This window comes from Perissodus microlepis, chromosome 9 (assembly GCF_051167445.1).
Source record: "Perissodus microlepis isolate ML-2025 ecotype Zambia chromosome 9, ASM5116744v1, whole genome shotgun sequence".
Classification (NCBI taxonomy): Eukaryota; Metazoa; Chordata; class Actinopteri; order Cichliformes; family Cichlidae; genus Perissodus; species Perissodus microlepis.
This window is the reverse complement of record NC_140469.1, coordinates 14083544-14106061: the sequence shown is the minus strand read 5'-3', so window position 1 is coordinate 14106061 and position 22518 is coordinate 14083544. Positions and strand designations below refer to the sequence as shown.

Below are 22518 nucleotides of genomic sequence, written 5' to 3'. Positions count from 1 at the left end.
CCGGTGGATCACTGACTTCCTGACGGACAGGAAGCAGCATGTGAGGCTGGGAAAGAATGTCTCGGACTCCCGGACCATCAGCACCGGCTCCCCTCAGGGCTGTGTTCTTTCTCCTCTGCTCTTCTCCCTGTATACCAACTGCTGCACCTCCACCCACCAGTCTGTCAAGCTAATCAAGTTTGCAGATGACACCACCGTTATTGGACTCATCTCGGACGGGGATGAGTCTGCCTACAGGAGGGAGGTTGAACGTCTGGTGTCCTGGTGCAGCCACAACAACCTGGTGCTGAATTCCCAGAAGACAGTGGAGATTATTGTGGACTTCAGGAAGCACACAGCTCCACTCCCCCCCATCATCCTGACTGACACCCCCATCACCTCTGTGGACTCATTCCGCTTCCTGGGTACCACCATCACCCAGGACCTCAAGTGGGAGCCCACCATCACCTCCGTCATTAAGAAAGCCCAGCAGAGGATGTACTTCCTGAGGCAGCTGAAGAAATTCAACCTGCCAACACGGACGATGATGCAATTCTACACTGCAATCATCGAGTCTTAGAAATATGGTATCTAACCAGATTCATACTCTGGATGGCATTACCTTGGCCTCCAGTAACGCTGTGAGGAACCTTGGAGTCATTTTTGACCAGGACATGTCCTTCAACGCACATATTAAACAAATATGTAAGACTGCTTTCTTCCATTTGCGCAACATCTCTAAAATTAGAAATATCCTGTCTCAGAGTGATGCTGAAAAACTAGTTCATGCATTTATTACTTCCAGGCTGGACTACTGTAATTCATTATTATCAGGATGTCCAAAACACTCGCTGAAAAGCCTTCAGCTAATCCAAAATGCTGCAGCAAGAGTACTGACAGGGACTAGAAGGAGAGAGCATATTTCTCCTGTTTTGGCTTCCCTTCATTGGCTTCCTGTTAAGTCCAGAATTGAATTCAAAATCCTGCTCCTCACATACAAGGTCTTAAATAATCAGGCCCCATCTTATCTTAATGACCTTGTAGTACCATATCACCCTATTAGAGCACTTCGCTCTCGCTCTGCAGGCCTACTTGTTGTTCCTAGAGTATTTAAAAGTAGAATGGGAGGCATAGCCTTCAGTTTTCAGGCCCCTCTTCTGTGGAACCAGCTTCCAGTTTGGATTTGGGAGACAGAAACTATCTCTACTTTTAAGATTAGGCTTAAAACTTTCCTTTTTGCTAAAGCATATAGTTAGGGCTGGACCAGGTGACCCTGAATCCTCCCTTAGTTATGCTGCAATAGACGTAGGCTGCCGGGGGATTCCCAAGATGCATTGAGTTTTTCCTTTCCAGTCACCTTTCTCACTCACTATGTATTAATAGACCTCTCTGCATTGAATCATATCTGTTATTAACCTCTGTCTCTCTTCCACAGCATGTCTTTTATCCTGTCTTCCTTCTCTCACCCCAACCGGTCGCAGCAGATGGCCGCCCCTCCCTGAGCCTGGTTCTGCCGGAGGTTTCTTCCTGTTAAAAGGGAGTTTTTCCTTCCCACTGTCGCCAAAGTGCTTGCTCATAGGGGGTCATATGATTGTTGGGTTTTTCTCTGTATCTATGAAGCGCCTTGAGGCAACTTTTGTTGTGATTTGGCGCTATATAAATAAAATTGAATTGAATTGAATTGAATCGAGTCCATCCTCACCTCCTCCATCACCGTGTGGTACGCTGGAGCCACTATCAGGGACAAACAGAGACTGCAGCGTGTTGTGCGCTCTGCTGAGAAGGTGATTGGCTGCAGACTCCCATCTCTGCAGGACCTGTACACCTCCAGGACACTGGGGCGCGCAGCTCGGATCTCAGCTGACCCTTCTCACCCTGGACACAGTCTGTTTGACATGCTCCCCTCAGGCAGGAGGCTCCGGTCCATTCGCACCAGAACCTCTCGCCATAAGAACAGTTTCTTCCCCTCTGCTGTTGGACACATGAACAATAACCGTATGACTGTTCCCACCACTAACACATGACCCTACGCTGTGTTCACTGCATCATTCCATGTTTGGCACTGATCACCACCTGCACTCATGTATATATCATGTATATATCTATCTACTTAGCACTTTTAATTCTTATTCTTATTTTCATTTTCATGTCTATTTAAGCGTAATTTATGACAGTATGTTTGCACTGAAGCACCGCAGCAATTTCCTAATGTTGTAAACCTGCTCAACATTTGGCAATAAAACCCTTTCTGATTCTGATTCTGCGTTGTGATGTGTCGTATCATGTCGTGTTGTGTTACATGTAGTGCCGACGTAGGACAGTTTTCCAATTTCATTGTACTATTGTACAATCGTACAATGACAATAAAGAGTTATCTTATCTTATGAAGATGGATGGATGGATGGATATTAATAACAGCAGATTTGTTGCTTCAAACATTTTAATCATGACTTTTACCCACAACCTCGATACCAAGAAGAAAAGAAGTAGAAGGTTTGTTATGCATATATCGTGCTGTACTATTCCACATGCCTTTACAACAATTAACAAATATAAGAGTGAACAATGAATTCATGATTTGGTATCTCCATGAGGACTCTAGTGTTTATCTGGGACTGCTCTCCCAGGGTCTTCATGGACCAGAACTTTCACCACAACCTCTGGTGGTGAAGTTGTATAGGCGGTCTGACTTTTGCCTGCTGACTCTGGGCATTTTTTGCCCTTTAAACTATCATCAGATGCCACAACAAAGTTGGAGGAGGGGTTACATCCAGTCTGACCCCTCTGCTGCAGGATGTCCTTGTTAGCCTGGGACCTAGAAGTGTTATAGTTAGTCACATGATTACGTTATTCACCTTTAGTACCTGCTTAAAAATAATACCTACAAACTGGGTGGAGCCTTTTCTATTTCTGTTACCTGAACAGGTGAGACATAGTTGGGGTTCCTCCCAGATTTAACAAACATTGGTCATCTGAATGTGTGCCATTCATGATTATCTGTGACCTTGCTGAGCCCTAATAGAATCACACAGAGTTTCAAATATGTTGATTTTACTCCTTAAATTTATTTTTTTGTGTGTCTTTAAACAATCAAAGTTTATTTGTATGGCACATATATAGACGGATTCACCTGTGAGTCCATGTTGGAGGGCTCTGGTGTGGGGGAGATGACAGGACTGTCCTCCCTGTAGCGATGGGCTTTGAGGTGCAGGCTGTCAGAGAGGGCATTGAGTCTGAACAACAGTTCGTCCACTAAACGTTCACACTCCTCGAGATAGTAGGCCTGAAAAAAGGGAAAAGTCTATTTCTATATTGGAAGGAATCAAAATAATTTAGTCAACTGGCACATTTCTAGGAACAAAACAAGAGCTACTGACCACAATCGGAGTGGTTTTTTTTAATCAAGCTATATCTAACTACATAAAGCAAGCTAACTGTTCTGTATTTTTTCTTCTTTTTTGAAACTGTTACTTACCCTCCCCTCTGTATGGTTATCAATTTGTGCTTCTTCATGTTGCCCAGTAGTCAGCTCAGAGACCCTCAGTCTGATGTAGTTTGCCAGTTCTGCAATGGTGATCAAATTCCTCCTGCTGTGAGATCTTCTGCCACTTCTAACCAGTGAGGACGTCACACCAATCACCTACAAGAAAGACACGATTCTTACAGAACAATGAGGTGACCTCAGATAGGGTTGCTGTCTATTACAGAAATCAACCTTTTGACAACAAGTTTTACAAACCCCCCCCCCCCCCCCCCCCCACACACACACACACACACACAAAACAAAACAAAACAAAGCAACCAACCACATAAACAAAAAGTAATAATATGGGAAACATGTACCACTGCTGTCCACACCACAGCAGACAGATACAGAACTCCACAGGTAAATACATCGCAATCAGAGTGGAGGAGGCCTCTGTTATTGCTGGTGGCTCTGAGTCCCCGGTAGAGGACGCAGGGCAGAGTCCTAAGGAGGACGTGAATAGGGCTGACTGCCCAGGAGCTTTGAATGTGCAGCAGATGACCCAAGCAGGACGATGCCATCAGCAGGATCACACCTGAAATCTAGCACAAGAGAAGATGCAACAATTTCTAGTCATTTTGGCAAGAACACTTTGCATAAAGTACAAAATATATCAAATATCACCAATGTAGGTGCAATAAATGTCGACTGCTTTATTTTGCAGCAAGTACTATTACAGTGCTTGGAGTGAAGACCTTTCCTAAGGAGAGTTATAAAGTGTTTACCATTGGCCATAAAAGACTTGAGAATAAGCGGGAAAGGAGTTTAGCAGGGGTGGCAAAGGTCCTGTTCACCCTCGCCACAGCCACACACTTGATGGTGAGAAGGAAGAGCATGATGCCACGCAGAGTACGGAGAAACTGTAGAGGCAAACATATCTCTGCATTCTTAAAATGTACTCTAACTACAGTGCAAACAAGCCACTCATAATGATCGCCTCACAGGGTTTATTCTTTATTTTCCAAGAGAAGGTGCTGTAAATTTCTCTCACTTGTTCCCAGGAAGCCAGGAGGCGAACGTCCACACGGCCTCTGTGGTTGTTTCTCTCCAGCAGCTCTGCAGCGCTCATGATAACAGCGGAGTGATAAATGTGACACACATAGTGCACAAGTGTCGCTGTGGGCACACTGACCTGCAAAAGACAGAAAGAGGGAGAAAGCTGCGTTCACTGTGCTTCATGGATAATTTGACCTTCAGATAATATTTCTGTGTGTTTTGCTTGTCAGGGTTGTTAGACAAACAGCCACAGGTTACTTTATCCTTCCAGTGAGGTCGTCGTGATCTTGTTTGGATTAGTGTGCGTCTGACTGAGAGCTGGTGTGTGCGCCTGCTTTCTAAAGTCTTACAAATATTTATGCTGGAATGATTATTTTGTCTCGGGCAGACTTACTTCCACCCAGCTGCAAGGTGTTGTCCAGTATCCAATCAGCCCTTGCTGTCCCATACTGGACACTTGGCATGAGATTTGTATGAGAGACAAGAAGAGGAAGAGAAGCTGGTCAGAGGGGAGGAAGGAGAAAAAAATGTATTCAAATGTGTTGTAAACTTTAATCTGTAGCATCTTTTAAGACTCAGTCTATAAGTTAGTGTAGTGTTTTACCTTGCAGACCATAACAGCATAGTCCCAGGCAGTAGGAGTGTGATGTACTCTGACTGAATGGACTTCCACAGAGGGCAGCAGGACACCGGTGGGGCTGCGCTCAGCAAGCAGCGTCACACTGGTGAACAAGTTCGGTGCGGGGCTGTACAAGGTGAATTGAACCTTCAGGGCCACCGTCCGTCCGTCCAACCAGCCAGCTGAACGCAGAAGTTTCAGTTTTGATGCAGAATCAGACCTGCAGGAGAGGAGGAGAACTGCTGGTGTGATCATTATTTGGAAGCAAAAAAAGGTGAGTTAATCAACAGTTTCCATCGTGGATCTCTCACTTTGTGTGTCCTAAGCCAACTGTAGCGCTTGGTCCTGAGTAACAACTAAGGCGACCGCATAGCGTTGTTGAAGTCATAACAGGTACCTGGAAATTGTGAGGCAAGAAACACAACTAAAGTACAGAGACAGAATCTAGAAATCCAGATTTTACAGTGCCATTACAAGTTTAACAAATGTAAAGTACAGCATTTTTCTTAACTAATTGTGAGTACTTATAAGTGCAGGAAGTCACGCATTCCTTAATGTAAGAAAATATGAATCTATCCTTCTATCAGTTCATCTTTGGTCACAAACCTCAGTTGGAGAGGTGACAGATATTTCAATCTTCTGCAGGATTGGCTCTCCAATCACAATATGTGGCTGTTGAATGACATCAGAATGTCAAGATGTGGCACTTTGGTTTGACTTTATGACTAATCTTAATTTTGAAGGATCAAAGAGACGTGAACACGTGGTCAGAGTTTTCTTCACCAACCTGGAGTTTTAAGTCCCTTTGGAGCTTAAAGTCATAGCTTACCTCTGTTTTGGCTGATGTGTGCTCGTACAGTGACTCTATCAGACCTGTCTGTGACCAGTTCCACCACTCCGTATGCTTTTGTATCGACATAAATGAATGATCACGGTTCCTAATAAAAGAAAACATCTGATTTTTCTCTGCTTTAGAAGTAAGTGTGAATGTCAGTGAGATGTACAGCAAGAGTGCGCAGGTGCTACCTCACAAAGTGTCTTCTGACAGCTCTGTTGAGCTGGTAATGGTCCCTGAATGAGCTGTCATAGGTTATACACATCATCAGGGAAAGCATGGCGACACTGAGAGAAAAATCCCTGCATGAGAAGGAAAAGCACTTAAAAGTCTTACATCAAATATAGAGGGGTGCGCATGCATTCGCAAAAGCACACCTCAGGGTTTTATGAATAACAGCCACTCTTCTTTTCCTCCTATGAGTTTTCCTCAGCTCTGCCAGAGTCGGTGGCCGTACAAGACCCAGGTACCGAGCTCGCCGTCGAGCTCGGAGCAGCTGTAAACGATAAATAACCGAGTTCACATCGCAGAAGGAAAAAAACCAGAACAACATTAAACTCTATGAGCGTCTGATTATTACCTTTTTAAGGTGTGAGTGTCGTTTGTAGGGAAAAGCAGACTCAGTAAGCTGCTCTTCAGCTCCATTAATGCCTCTGTGGCTCCAAAGTTTCACAGCCTCAATATTGAATTCCCTCAGTTTGAAAAAAGTATGAAAGTCTGATGTTTTTCTGTGCCAACAGGAGACAGCCATGGCCACTGCAAGTATCTGTAAAAGAAAAACATCAAGATGATATTTTTATTTAAGGTTTGTGCCATTATTTAGTTGTGTAGCTGATTATAAAAAGCACATATTATGTTACCAAAGCTGGCTGAATGATGAAGATGCAAGACATCAGGGAGATGAAAAGAGAATGGACCCAAAGCAGAACCTTGCCACTGTTAAACCTAACACATCAAAACGCACAGAGAGGCTTCAACAGCGTGATACTGACACCTGTGATACATTATCATAACAGATAAAACAGCAGACATCACAATGAACATTACTTTCACTACCTCATTCCCAGCACTGCAGAGAGCACCAGGCAGGAGAGGGACAACAGCAGACACAGAGTCCAGGCCAAATAGACATGCCGCTGACATGTTGGTCTTTCTCTCAGTTTGTCGGTGGCATCATAATAGCTTCCTCTCTCAGAGGAAGAGTCTGGTGAACATCGTCCTTGGAGACCTTTCTCTTTTTGACCTGCCCTGGACAAACAAGCTCTTTGGGTTTCATGAAACCTGCTGCTGTCAGGAAGGAATTCAGACTGTTTTTTGTGGGGTGCTTCATCAGCATTACTGTATGAAACCGACAGGTCTGCATCCTACAGCAGAAAAAGAAAGGTCAGGCAGTGATGTTAGAAGCTGTGAGAATGAAAATGAGGAGAAATGGAAAGGAAGGGAATACAGAAACTATTCTGAGGTGTAACCTGGTATTTCTGCATCCAGGATTCATCCCACTGCTGGAGGCCGCTCCAGGAGAGACGGTGGTCAAACGTGCTGTCGCTTAGTGAGAGGGGGTCTGTGAGGAGATGATAAAATAAAAGGATAATGAACAATTCAAGAAAGGACACAACAAAATGCAAAAAGAGGTCCACACGTCCACAGAAAACCAATTTACCTTCAGAATATTCCTTTTCAGTCTTTCTGCATTTTACACGATGGACTCGTGACCCCGTCAGCTGTACCGCACGCAGTCGAAACAGGAAAGACACCGCTGTTGCTACGGGCAGCACAGCTACCACGCTTACAAGCCCATTTGTTACAGCACCAGCGGACACATCGACAAAACCCAACGCAAACAGCGGCTGCAAATACAGAATAAGTAGATGCATCATTGAGCTGTAGGTAAGGCATTTCAGAGCTCTTGCTCACCAAATCTTCAACTTTGAGGGCCTACCTGATCATCCGTTTGTGCGACGATTACTGCACCAACACATGCGTACCCCAACAGCAGCAGCAGACACACACTTAGTCTTTGAGTATGTGTGAAGGAGCTGGGAGAGGGGCAGCTGTACACGGATACCCATGTATGGAAATCAGGCAAGTAGTCATTAAGCTTGAGACGCAGCATCTGCAATTACACAGAGGGAGACCTGGGGTGACACAGCAGCTAATATTACATTAAGCTTTATGTCTAGTGTAGGTTAACTCACTGTGACGATGCCTTGTGTGCAAATAGAGAAGCCGAAAATAGTTTTTATGTGAACATGAGTGTTGTACCTGAGCAAAGTTTATCCCCTGAGTGCAAACACGCAGCATCCTCTCCACTCGGCCATCGCCTTTGCTCACAGCCAGCCAGCACTGGGCAGCAAACAGCCAAGAGCATCCCACCACGTGCCCTCTGAGCACCTGAATAACAAGTCAAACCGCCTTAAAAGTCCACTCATCAATGAAAAGGTGTGTTCACAAACAGTTTTTGTTATAGTATTTTTTTATTACCTCAGATACCTCCACCTGTGTAAGGTACCAATCAGGGGAAGGTCCAGAGTTGTCATGCCAGATGTGAACCCCCCACACTGGGCCCAGGCTTTCTGCTGCACTGTGGAGGAGAGAAGACACAGAGATTATAGCACGTGGTAATGAGATAATGAAACATTACACTGCTTTATCTCCCTTTTTCTTACATACTGAACACAAACACAAAGAAAAAAAACTTGTTTCTAAATCACTGAGGATTTTACCTAAGTATGAAGATGTCTTTAGAGTTCCTCCTGAACAGAGTGCATCCTGGGACTTGTAATTCTTTTGTCTGTGAGAACCCATCTTCACCATACAGTGATATGTACACCTGGTCAATATATAAAGATTAAAAAAAAAACATTAGTCTGGGAAGCAAAACTTTTAAAAACTTTTTTTATGTGATTAATTCTCTTACACTAATCCATAACATGTTCTGAATTAGTGTACGAAAAATATTCAGATAATTTAATAAAGCATGTCAAACGGCATCAGGTGCTGCAGAATGAGGAGTGTTACAGTTTATCTGCTTTACCTGCTCTGTATGCAGGGAATAGTATGTGGAAAACAATGGGAAAATGGGAAGAAAGACAACAAAAAATGAAATACACAAATACAGTGGCCATAAGGATCCAGGAGGAGCATATTTTGAGAACAGCTAAATACCATAGGAGCTGATAAGTTTGAAAGAAACCAAAAACAGCCCTGCCTTTGCACTCATACGGGCTGCAGAGCTGAGACCCGTGTGGGTTGTAACTGCGTAGAGATATGGATCAGATGCAGAGTTGTCAGACAGGTAGTGAACCCTTTGACTTTGCGTGGCAACAACATCAGCTCTTTTACACGCCGCCAACCCCGCGACGTACAGGCACACGAACAGCAACAGCATGCCCAGCACTGTCAGATCAGTGGATGTGCTGAGGTTTCAGAGAAGCAAAGAGAAGGAGAGAGATGCCTTAGAGGATGCGTTAAATATCAACACTAATGTTATATTTCTATTTTTCATCTACATTTTGTTTGCAAAAGAAACTTAGCTTCAACAGGTCAAGAGGTTGATATATTTCAAAATACAAATAAAAGAAAAAAAATCTAGCAATCCTGTTTCATTTTATTACGTTTCAAACCTGATGAGCAAAAAAATCCTACTGTTTCTTTCTTCCCCCCCCCCCCTTTTTTTTGGTAAAATGCATGTAAAAATATGGTGCAGATCAGTGTTTTTTGTTATTTTCCAGGTCTCGGTTGGTCACCTTAGGAACGGGTTCACATCTGCTGTGCTGTGGATGCTCTGGATCTGCTGCTGCTTCACAGTCAGCGGTCTCAAACGGTGGCAGCTAGGATTCAGCAAATATAAAGAAGCATGTTAATCACCTCTGCATCCAGATTTGTCCTCTAGTGTTTGTTTGTTTTCTTATATTCTCACACATAGATACACTCACATGCTTTACCTGCAGCTGACAGCTGAATCTGTGTCTGCTAGCTGTGTTCTGCAGCCCTGATGTGTCCAGGCCCCCTGCTGGCCGTCCCAGGACAAACACAGACTGCTGTCCACTGTCAGACTGTAGCTTATCTCTTCAGTCAGGTGATTGGCTCTGGGTGCTTTACCAAAATCAGCATTAAGCAGTGCCAAGTGACCAACACCTGCAGCTGGAAGTTTTGGGAATTTGTTACAATATTTCCCAGCGAACTTACTCAAAGCACGTACATGTTCGAAAGATGACTGACTCATACTACTCAGCTAAAACATACATGGATCAATTGATTTCTATTAAGTTTAACTGAGATTCTGGGTAGATTTTTCACTCCACAAATAGATGATCAGTCTTAAAAATACTTTGTAAAAGGACAGAGAATTTAACAGAAGGAAAGACCAGGAGGGCAGAAGAGTCAGAAACAGAAAATGGTCTTACCGCTGAGGTAGGATGAGGGCAGAGTGATGCGTGAGGTGTTGCTCTCCCACCTGTAAATCTTGCGCAGATGGTGCATTCTAGGAGTCGGCTTTTCAAACATCCTGATACAGTGGACACTCACGGTTAGATATGTGCCATAGTCTCATCTTTCAGTCAAAACTCATTCAAATTATTCTGTTATTATCTGAGTATGAGTATAACACGGTACTGTAATAATACCTGAAGAGCACCATGAGGGGAAACGCCTTTTTGGTCGTGGGTCTGAAGAGTAGAGTGAACTGGATGGACTGCAGCAAGTGTTCCTGGGTAATGTTGAAGCTGTGGTAGTTGACCCGGCTGCGCAGGAGGGTGAACTCCCACGAAGAGCTTTTCTGCAGCAGAAATGCAGTCTCGTGTTGTTGGAGTAAAGATACAACACTGCGCGTTTTAAGAATTTCTTTTAACAAAATCTTATTATGAAGAACCTCTCATTTTCCACAAACAAAAGAAAAGGACGATCAGCAGCTCACGTTTCTTTGTGTGTGACGAAGCTCGGTGTTGAATGGTTGAATGAGGGAGGAAACGTGGATCCTTCTCCTCGTGTTGCACTTGTAAAGACTTAGGTCAACCACTGGTCCACTTACCTGGAAATCCAAAGAATAAGTAAGAGAGATGTCTCACCTTTAACCCTGTTAAGCTGAACCATGAAATAACTGGTAGAAAATGTATCATTCACAGTTTATGTTAAACAAACAAAACCGATAAAGGGGTTAGAGTTAAAAGTCTCACTGATGGTATAGATGTTAAATCACTGTATGTGCAACTACTGAGCAGGTCTCACCTGTGTAGGATTGGCCCAGGTGTAAGGACTGTGAGCAAGCTCGGTGAGCACAGTGAGGACACACGGTCCATGCTGGAGAAACAGAATCTGGATGAAAGAAGCAGGCATGTAGACCCTGACTGAGCCACTGTTTATGACTGTGGAGGTGTTGTTTTGGGATGCAGCATACAAATGAATGAGGCTGCTGCTAACTCTGTGCTCCTTGGTCTCATGAAACAAAATGTACTTCTGGAAAACAAGAAAAGGAGGATGAATTTCATTAAAAAACTAAAACTGTGGAGAAATAGTTTTAAATGTGTTTTGTCTCACCAGCATGAGCTCTGATGCAGCCTGTAGAATATCAGCTACGAGCATCACCGCTTTCTTTGCTGGAGGTGAACGTCCTTGTTTGATGTGGCCACTGGTGGATGAGTTCACTGCAGTGCTGTTTGGAGTGTTTTCATCATTTCTTAGGTTTCCATCAGCAGTTGAGTCTTCTTGTGTAATGTCAGGTGTGAAGGTGCAAGTAGTCACCACCTGAAGGCTGTGTGAAAGCAGGGTGAGTGCTGTATTGAGCACCTTCTGGTTTATAATGTAGTGGCGATAAGCGCTAGATGCAGAAAACTGCTCGGACATCATCTGAATGTGAGCTGTTACTCGTTTGGCACTTGCTAGTGTCACCTAAAAGGAATAAAGGAAGTATTAGAAACAATCTAGCATCTACAACCCTGCTCCCAGTTTGGTTTTGTGAGTCCAACCACTCACCTGACTTGTAACTCGTAGCAGGTTGTTCAGAATGCAAATATTGTCTGTCATTGACTCCTAGAATGGAAACATAACTGAATGATTAACAGTAAATGGACTGGTTCTTATACAGCACTTTTCTACTCTACATCAGCACTCCGAGCACTTTATACAACATGCCTCATTCATAAAAACACTTTCCTTTTTGATAAAGCGGACTGGATCAGGTGACCCTGAACCCTCTCTTAGTTATGCTGCAGTACACTAGGACTGCTGGGGGCATCCCATTATGCACTGGGTGTGTCTTCTTCATTCACCTCCACCTGTTTATACACCAGTATTGCATTCAGAGGCTTAAACGAGCATTGATTATTAGTTGTCTTTTGCTCTCTTCTCTTTCCTTCTCTTTCCCCTCAGAGCCACGTGAGATGCTTGATTTTTCTTTTCTTTGATCAAAAGTAGATTTTAATGCTACCGCTCTTCCTCCCAGAGAGCCGGGGCTGTAAAACAGAAAAAGAACATTGTTGTGTTTTATCACTCGTGCTGTCAGTGTGTTTACCTGATCGCTGCTCTCAAGCTCACACAAGGTGCGAATGAGCACAGTGCGCATGCGCCTCTGTGCATGTGTGTTGGCCTCTGTTTCCAGGCTGAGTCTGTTCAGGATGCTGGTGAGGAGACTGATGTAGTTACGAATCTCCACACTGTTCCCAAGCTGCACCACAGCCGACAGGTTCCTCAGACCGGACTCCGACCTGGAGATGGTGAAAGTAAGGATTTGCATGTTCTATAGAATCTATATTATTGTTGACTTGCTCAGATTGATGCTTTGTAGTTTAACACACACAGTCGTTCTTAACAGAAGCTTTTTGGCTGACAGCATAAAATCCCTGAGTGTGCTCAAGCTCAGTGCTATTTAAATCACCAGCAGGCCCTCTTAAGTAGACAGCATGAGACATCTGCATATCATATCATCATAATATGATCACATGGGGGTTCTTACAGCTCAAGATCAGGATCATGATGGGAAGAGGAAGATGAGGTGTCTCTGAGGAAGCTTGGTTGGACTTGTACTGTGACAGGACAGGGTTTGGTGGCTGACCCATACGTGCTGCTTCTTATTTCTGTGTAAATAGTTACTGCGGCGACAACAGTAATAAGAGCAATAAAAAAATAAGGAAATATTAGAAAAATAATAATTCTGTTAATGCTCCTTAAGCAACAGTGTGTCTTTGTGTGTTTACCTTTATAGTCATCCCTGGGGTCACCTGAAGGAAGGCTGAAGTAGTATTGGAAGTCTCTCCCCTGGTACAGTGTCCTGGGGAGTCGGTCTCCTACACTGAAGCTGTACTCATACACTAAGTCCTTTGGCAGACACACACACACACACACACACACACACACACACACACACACACACACACACACACACACACACACATTTCTGTGAAGACTGGCATGCCAGGACCAAGGTCAAAAAATTTGGGGTGATCAATTATTAAAATTATGGAGTCAAGGAGAGCCCTGAAGAGGTTTACTTCAATCACTGGCAGACAGCTCCGAACTTCAAGCACTGAGTGGCAATGTCTTGTAATAAAAATGCACTTTGAAAATCTTTAATCAAAGCAGGAAGAGTGTTAAAAGCATGCGACAGAAAATACCTCCTTCCCTGAGGTGCAGAAGATGCTGAAGTGTGTGTGTAACTCGAGTCCTCTGACAGGCTGCACCTGGCATGCCAAGCCCTCTGGAACAGGATTGGTCTGTAAGAACAGCTGAGTCCGGCCCAGACGCCTGCTCTGAGATTCTCAATTCATCAGACAACAATCGAGAGGATCATTAACAGACGGAGACTGGCTTTAAAGGCAATGTGGGCATTTTAATGTTCAAGTTAAAGTACTGCAGTAAATGTAAAAAATAATATATGTCTGTGATTTTGGCCTTTTGTCCCATTATCCTGTTTTATAAATCTCTAATAACTCTCGCCTGGGCTGGTCTATATGTAGCCATCCCAAACTTACTGGCAGTGACCTCCAACATGTATCTGCTCCTGGGCCTCAGACTGAAGGGCTTGATCTTGAGAAAAGAACAGGAGATTCCTGTAGAGATTTTTAAAAGGGAAAAAAAGATGGCTAAATGCTGACACAGTGGCACAGAAGCAGGAATTTTTCTGCATAATGTACCTGTGTAAGTAAAGGACTCAAAGAGGCCTCTGTTCAGAGGGTTTCGAGGTAAGTCGAGCAAAGTCGGTGCCTGAATTGCCACAAAAGGCTTAGAATCCACTAGATTACTCCCTTCATCTTTGTGTAATCCCATATCAAACATCGAGACGTCTCCTGCACTGAAGCTCTCACCATCTTCACCTGGGAACGATCGTGAGTGAGTACCAGTAAAAACCATCTCAGATAAGAAATAAACAGTGATTGTAGATATGAACTGTACCTCTGGGTCTCCCTGCTGACATCCCTGGGTCGCCTTCCTCTGCGTTTGGAAAGGGAGCACCATAATCTGGATCTGTAACAGAACCAGCTTTAGTGCAATAATAATAACAGTCAAGCAACATAATATTGCCCCATATAACTGAAAAATATTCTTTATATTTGGAAAAAGTTATTTATTTATGATGGGAATTTTCTTCATGTTGGTTCCAGGTTGGTAAAACTCTTTCACAAACTGTATTTTTATTGTAATTTAATCAGTTTAAATTGTGCTAACAGCATCAAATTATATATAACTTAAATAGACTGAGCTTATATGGCGATTTTAGATTTTCTCACCTAGTCGACCACCCGCATTGCTACTCTCCAGAACACGAAAAGAAAAGTCCCAGTCGGCAGAGGAGTCAGACTCCACTGAAGTTTCACTGCTAATGTCCCCTTGGATCAAGTAGTCGGAATATAAGACACCGTCATTGTTGAGAACACGTGGACTAGACTCTGGCAAACCTGCGGGGTGAGGAAAGAAGTCACATTTAGTGACAGAGTGGTACACTCCAAGTCATGTATATATATTTGTTTATACAGCTAATAACACACCAGCTTTGTCTGATGTGTCTCCACTCCTGTTTGTTGATGCCCCACTATCAGCCAGGTCCACATCACCATTTCTGGTTTCAAAGGTAGCCACGGTAACGGGTGAAGAAGATGAATAAGGGGTCGTCTGGGTGTTCTGTGACACATTTGTAACAGGAGGGTGTAGAGTAGAGGTGGCAGGACTTTCCATGATGGCAGACATGGTGCTGAGATCTACTGTGTAGCAAAACGGGACTAGAATAGAACACAAGATTTTATTATTTTAATTTAATTTCCATTTTTAGGGGAATTTTTGGGGGAATTTTCTTGCAAAGTGGCACTGAATTTACCTTCTGTGAAAGGCTTGGATGAAGCATTGACCAGGTACAGACTCCAGGTGTACTGGATGTGCTGTGCAGGAATGTGGCAGTCTTCACACACGGCGCCGACAGAGAACGACTGATCCCAGTTCACACGGTCTCCCCGACACTCAGGGCAGTAAATGGACAGCTTCCTGGATCGGATGCATTTAGGCGCATGTTAAACGTCACTTAAGAATTAAAGTGCTGCTTTTAATCAAACACTTCTATTTGATTCTGTTCGGTTATATGATTCAATTGAGACTTTATGAAGAGGTCACACCCGATGAGGTTTGATGTTACAGTGAGGAAGGTCTCTGATGAAGCTGAACGCTCTCCGCTTTGGACAGTGAGCGTGAACTGGAACTGGTCAAAGTTGGTTTTTAAGAAGCTGGCGGGAAATTTGAGCACCGGCGACGAAGTGGGAATGTGCTGGTTGAAGCAGGAGCTGGTGATGGTGCTCACTGGTTTACATGCCCAACTGTAGCTATACAGAGAAAATCAGAAACACACATTAAATTTCTCAAGGTGAAATAAATACAACTAAAAATGACTAAGATGTAGGAAAATCCACCAAAATATAATATTTACATATTTATTGGCATTTTTTGCCATTTATTTAGTTATAGCTGAGCCCAATGCTGGCGACTTTTGGCAATTACAGCTCAGATATGCTACTGGCAAATGTTATGTGGGCCAGACGTGCAGCCGAAAAACAAATGAGACTCTAGGCACCCAAACTGCAACACAGAGACGAGAGAGAATAGCTTTCTGTGGACACAGCTCACTAACCAGCTTCAGAAGGAGCGGATCTGGAGAGCGCAGCTAAGTGAGCAGCTGCAGCAACAGGAACACACCCATCATGAACTGCTCAAGGCAGAGGAAAAGTCTCACGCTATAGGATAAACTGAATTTTGATCCAGGAGTTAAATAGTGAGTAAGATACCCTTGGTCAGGAGGAGGACCTAAAAAGCAAAATCTCAGCAAACCTTGAGCTGAACACTAAACTTACAGCAGAGGTAGCGGTGAGAATGGGAATGTGACCACTTCCATAAACATTTAAAACCAGAGGAAAGTGAACATTCTTATCCGTTTTTCCTCATTGAGGCAACAGCTTCTGGCTTGTTGCCTATTAAAGGTGTCAGGGCTCAATTTCTACCTGAGTGGGTTCGTGGGGAAGTCAGGGTCGTAAGATGCCTGCCCATCCAGGGTTACTATGGTGTTCCTGTTGTTAAGGAAGATGTTGGTGCCACCCTGGATGAAAGCCACAGGAGGGCTCGGCATCACCTGAACCTTTACGCTGTAGTTACTGTACACCACACTGCTGACGACCTGAACCTGCAGGAGAAACACAAGCCTCGATCATTCGTAATAATCGTATAGCAACAGAAATAACGACTTGAAATGGAGAGACCGGCCGTTAAATAGTTCTTCTGTATTATTGTATTATTATTACACACCCTGGCTGTAGCCGTATAAGTGTCATACTCCAGGAGATAGCTTTGCACTATGAGGATCTGCCTGTGTGTGTCTGTGAGAGGCAGCGGCACTGCCTGGCCTGCAGAGTCAAATAAAGTCCAGGAGTAGCGCAGGCCTCTTGATACATCACAATCCACTTCCGTTTCGTACGTCACACCCAGATGGACAACCTCATATCTTCGTACCTAGGTGCAAAGAGAAGGTTGTATTGTCTTTTATTAACGATGCTCCGCCATAGTGTACTTGTGAGGTCTGGACAAAGAGCTACCTGTAGTTTAAGAGGCCCCATGTTTTTGACAGGTGGAGGCTGACAAGGCTGGTCCACAACAAAGATGTGGCTGCTCAGGGAAGCAGAGCTGACCAGGTTAGACGCCGTCACTTCCACTCTGAACTCTCCCGTTCTGAGGAGGAAAAACATGTTTATTAAGCACACTTGTGTTAGGCTACATGTGATTTTCATATTTATCTGAAAGACAGATAGTGAGACACACTAACAAGTTTGTAAAAGGAAAATACAAAATTAGAGAATCTTAATCCTAACTTAATCTAAACTTAAAGTTCGATTTGAGTTTACAAGGAGAATGAAAGCCTAAAGTCTTGTTAAACTCTCTGACTCACCTGTGGAAGATGTGCCGTTCTGTGCTCTGTCCAGACCGGCTTGTTCCATCCCCAAAACTCCACAGGAAGTTGATGTCGGTCCCCATATTTACCCGGCAACTGAACACCACTGTATGATTCTGCAAAACCGAGGCCCGGTGGACCAGCCTGTTGAGCTTCACTGTTCTCTGGACTACCACCGGGAACATGTCAGAGGTAACGGCCATCTTACCATGTGACATGATTACAGACACATTATACCTATGGTGATGAAAGGTGGGATTTGAGATGGGTTAGTTTAATTCACATGGTGTTTGATTTATTTAATCATATTTTATTTAGAACCTGTTGAGCTATCGTGTTTAAAGACATAATGACACACAAATGCTACCAAAAACATAACCTCCTTGGTGCACGTAATAATGTGGGGATGAAACCAACTTCACATGTTTTACCCTTGTGACAGTTTTGTTGACTTTTTTTTTAACTGTCAGGATTTGAAAAACAAAACGTATGTAACCTTGTCCGTGGATGAACACTTTTTAAGCTCTGGCTTATTTAAAAAATCTCCAATTATTTTATTTTAAAAATGTTGCACATGCCTCGCTATTACCTGCCAGGCTTTAGGTATTTTCTAGTGATGGTCCTAGAGGTAGTTGTGGCTGATGTGTAGTCTCCAAAGTGCCAGACGAACACTGGATCTGGTACGTCAGTCACAGCTTGGAAGATTATATCTGTATTTGTTGGATATGCTTGCCTTGCTGCAAAAATCCTCACAGCTAAGGATAAGAGACACACATGGTCATTACAGATAAATCACACCAAAGATAATGACACTAATTAAAGATAACAACAACAACAAAAAAAGACAGAAACATTTGCCATCAATGCTGTGACTCCTCGGTGGTTACCGTTTTAGATTTAGTCTCACTTGTGGTGACAGCTTCCTGTTCTTTGTACACGCTCTCACACCTCAAGTAAAACACTTGATTCTCAGCCTGACGCTCAAATGCAACCGTCCTAGTGTGGTTGAAAAGCTAAACCGTGACCACTTCCTGTGCTCCTGTCATGTAGCTGCATTTCCTGTACAGCAGTGATGAGCTCACCAGCAGCGAGGCAGCCACGTTTGACCCCGGTGCACCTCTAAAATAAAACCTAATGCTTTTGAATATCTAACTCCGGGTCTCCAACTGGATCTTGACTCCGATCTGTGTTTGAAAACAGAGCTGACTGTGTGGGTTAAAGGCCTGTGATAGAAACATCCCCATTCCACTGTTGCCCTGTTTATCACAGCAACGTGATTGAAAATAACACCCTGAATAATTCGCGGCCCCACATGCCTGGCCTGGCATGACCTCCCATGGATGACTTCTGAATGTACGGATGCATGAACTCCTAGTAGGCCTCGAGACACCACTGATGAATGATGGCGGTGGAGAGGATCGATGCTCTGAGGTGATACTGTCCTACAGCAGTGGCGATTGAGTGCAAATTGCAGCTGGAGTGGGCGGAGGTGTGAAGGTTATCAAGGTTTGACGTGTGAGGGTACCGCTGTGCCAACAAACGAGATTGTAAGCACATGTGATGCTGCCATGGTCGCTCTCATAGGTGGGGGCTACATTTAGTGTGAGGCTGAGGACAAGCAGGTGTTTCATGGTGGTGAGCAGCTCTCACAGAAACAATCTCACCTGAAGTTAAATGATTCCCACACAAGATCCCTTTAAGGTGAGAGCAGCCGGGAGATAAGACCACCTGCAAGACCACACGACCACATGTAGAAAGCACACACACAAAGACACACACCAATGTGAGATTAAAGGATATCTCCATTCATATTTGATTTTTCTTCTCATCGAAGAAAGAACACAATGAGCAAAAATGCTTTTAAAATCTTGTATCTCTTATTTCCCGCGGTTATAAAATCCCAGCTATTGTTTTAAACATACTGAGCCTTTCTACAAAAGAGAACTATAAAATGTTTTAGTTGTTTGCACCTTTAATTTATTAATACTAGCATAATTCATACAAAACCGTTGCATTTTTTAATGACTGAAAGCTGAGAACTCACAACATGTGTTGTCTTCTGCTTCCACCCATAGAGGCATGATGCATTCACTGACACTGCGTGAACTCCGTCTGATTCGAAGGTCCACTTCTGAAAATGATGAAAAGCGTTAAGTTTTCAGATTAAAAAACATGACAGTACATTGAAGGATGAGGGATATTTCAGATGATGGAGATTAAAAAATCAAGTCACCTACAGAAAACTGCGTTCCTTCAACAAGAAGAGGAATTCCATGAATTCTTATTTGCAAAGCTGACAGTCCGGCATCAGAAGTATGTATGCCATTCTGGCTCACTAGCGTTACAGCATTTTTTTCAGTCCTTCTGCAGACCCAGCAGATTTATGGTGTTGGCTACTGCTTAAATAATGTTTGAACACTTAACCTTCTACTTTATCTCAGTTTGAACACACCAGTGGCTCTGAATGAACAAACTAAGCTCTGATGAGCTTTGATGAGCTTTAATGAGCACATCAAGGTTTGCTTATGCTTTTTTCCCTGTCACCGTAGAAGAGTTGCGTAATGACTCACAAATACGTAGTTATGCCAATCAGTAATTTTGAGGATTATGCACATTTTGCACATTCAGCATACTGAGCTGTGACTCCTAAATAACCAGGAAGCGAGTAATAAAATCTGAACAAAGAAAAGTTTTTTCTTTGTTGCGGTTTTTCCAAGATTTTTAGTTTATTATTTATACGTTATGATTCTTTTGGAAAAACTCTAGATGCAATTGGTTTAAAAAAAAGAGTTACTGGATTTACCAAATGAGTATTAATCTAAAGAAAAGGTTTTTTAAAAATACATTAAAAAAATACATAAAATACATGAAAAACAGGGCAAAAACATCAAAAATTATTTGTCATATATGTTGAATGTTCAGTTATTTTATATTTTTTGGTTGTTTTGTTTTTCTTTTTTTTTAAAGCTAACATGCACAGCTGATAAAATTCTTTGAAGAGCTGACAATTCAAGTGAGCAAAACATCTTTCTTATATATATTTTAGATATATAATATTTCTATATTAATATTTTCTTGCTGGAAAATCACAAACAGGCCAAACTGCATATATGAGCTTAACATAATAAACACATAAATCAATTTCCCATTATAAATACCCAAATAGCTATTTCCTTTTAAAGCCAAACCTGACAAGTTAATTAATTTAGACTCATTTATAAGTTATTGTTGTGTGACTTACCACTGTGCTGTTCAGACAGTGTGGCTGTGAAAGGGAAGCTGTTTCTTCTTCCCTGTGAGTAAAGCACCAGCAGAACTCAGCTGCTAATCCGTCACTCACAAACGCCTGCAGAGTGACGGGATCGGCCCGATATGCAGCCACACCCTCGGTCACACCGTCAGAGTCCAAGTGAACCGTGGGGATGCAGGAGGGAACATTCAGGGGGCCGTGGAGCAAAGACACCGTTAGGTTCCCTGGAAAGGGTGGCAAAATGTACAAGTGGAGGGTGGAGGAGAGTGTCGAGAGAGGGTTGGAAACAGTGATGTCTAAAAAGAAAACAGAAGACAAAAAATACAAACAGAGCAGACAGGATTACTCATACATGATCCCTTTCTTGATTAATTAACTGATGAAAAAATCACCAGCAAACACATTAAATTTTCTCTGGTGAACTTACTTATTTCGTATTTGCCTGCAACATTCAAAATCCAATCGGATGACACAGTAAAGGAGCCATCATCCGTCACGTTGACCTTTAGGGTCATCCCCAGAGACTCCACAGTGACATAGGTCAGGGCCTGGCTGCTAAGACCCAGGATGCCTGGAAATCACACAAATAATCATGTAAAGGATAAAAAAAAAAGAGCTTTGATATAAAGTGCTTAAAATTCTACAAATCGTGGAAATAATACACAAATATTCAGAGGTTATTAGCATATATTCCAACATACTTAAACTCATTAACAAGCATCAGTGCAGTCCATTAACTTTCTGAATAGAGCATTGTCTAGCAACTATACAGAAAATTTTGGTTTCTCAACAAACGAAAAACAATCAAAATAATTTAAAAACCTATTTATTTGCAATACATTGTAAGTAATTTTCATTAAAATTCTTCAAATTATATTACGTTTAAATGTACAATATATATCAAAAATTGAACACATACTAGTTACTTGTAATGACTTCACACCATACAACTGTAACAACAAAAATGTGTCTTATGTTTGATGCTGCTTGTTCAGTTTCTGTTGAAATACATTTTGATAAGTATAATTATTTTTAAGGAAACATTTAAATCTAAATTAAAAAATAAAGAATGGAAAAAAGACTGAAAAAAACATTTTAAATACTGAGTTTACAGATCCCGTCTGCCTGTGTGAAAACATGAATAATATTACTTGCAATAATTTATATCAAGAAATAATATGATATAATAATAAAAGTCCAATTTATAGAAGCCAAAACTACAAGTTCTACATTATGTGAGACCACAGAAAATACACAGTAGGATAAAAGTAAATTCAATTAAAACAATTTCAGATACAGATACGCAAATAATACCTGACAGTGTAAACTAATAATTAATGCATTCTCCTAGTTGAAACAAACCTTTTCAAATCAGGGAATAACTTAATTAAAGCACGGGGTGAAGAATTGCATTTCAAAGAACTTCATTGTTATAAAACACTGCAGCAGCTGACCTGGCGGCTGACTGGAACGTCCAGCGAGGTTTCCTTTCACTTCAATGACAAAAGTCTTCCCAGCCTCCAGTCTTGCTGGAGAAGTAAATACACTAATGTTGTGCAAAAATGGCCCTTCAGTTCTGTAGAGCGCCATGCTTCCATCTTGTGCTTTTCCAAGTGGTAAGTTCAAGGTACTGGAAGAGAAAAGAAGTTATCCAGGACAAAAAGCTTCATGCTTTAAGCTTTTAAAATGTACTTTAGTGATGACACGACAACACAAGTTTAAATGAGAAGAGAAGCGGCAGCTATAGTTAGACATCAAAAACAAAAGAAAGCAATCTGCTACCTCACCTTTGTCTTTCACTTCCTCCTTTCACGTCCTTTGTTCCTTCACTGGGAAATGTCTTGAAACACTCTCCAAACACCAAACCACTGAGCTGGTTCCCACAGTAACAGGTCTGTGA

The 22518-nt window shown here is 42.5% G+C and overlaps 1 protein-coding gene across 1 annotated transcript; it reads right to left on the bottom strand.

Moving 5' to 3' along the window:
* Nucleotides 1–2269: 2269 nt before the first annotated feature.
* On the bottom strand, nucleotides 2270–22208 carry pkd1l1 (polycystin 1 like 1, transient receptor potential channel interacting). Its single transcript, XM_084939935.1, has 52 exons — nucleotides 22073–22208; nucleotides 21046–21189; nucleotides 20709–20914; nucleotides 19033–19096; nucleotides 17958–18123; nucleotides 17366–17605; nucleotides 17016–17148; nucleotides 16729–16932; nucleotides 16428–16606; nucleotides 15552–15755; nucleotides 15260–15423; nucleotides 14934–15164; nucleotides 14676–14834; nucleotides 14341–14406; nucleotides 14082–14261; nucleotides 13920–13997; nucleotides 13563–13705; nucleotides 13146–13266; nucleotides 12905–13040; nucleotides 12464–12656; nucleotides 11926–11982; nucleotides 11491–11841; nucleotides 11182–11409; nucleotides 10871–10984; nucleotides 10581–10732; nucleotides 10362–10462; nucleotides 9900–10098; nucleotides 9702–9785; nucleotides 9164–9371; nucleotides 8679–8785; nucleotides 8437–8536; nucleotides 8218–8346; nucleotides 7895–8068; nucleotides 7616–7802; nucleotides 7425–7516; nucleotides 7012–7319; nucleotides 6816–6900; nucleotides 6536–6721; nucleotides 6333–6451; nucleotides 6147–6257; nucleotides 5950–6058; nucleotides 5727–5792; nucleotides 5432–5517; nucleotides 5106–5340; nucleotides 4896–5000; nucleotides 4497–4637; nucleotides 4231–4365; nucleotides 3823–4047; nucleotides 3455–3619; nucleotides 3110–3262; nucleotides 2897–2994; nucleotides 2270–2794 (listed from the first exon to the last, which is right to left on the bottom strand). Exons 1-52 carry the CDS (start codon nucleotides 22206–22208, stop codon nucleotides 2578–2580), a joined length of 7974 nt encoding a protein of 2657 aa, XP_084796061.1. The 3' UTR covers nucleotides 2270–2577.
* Between the last annotated feature and the right edge of the window lie 310 nt (nucleotides 22209–22518).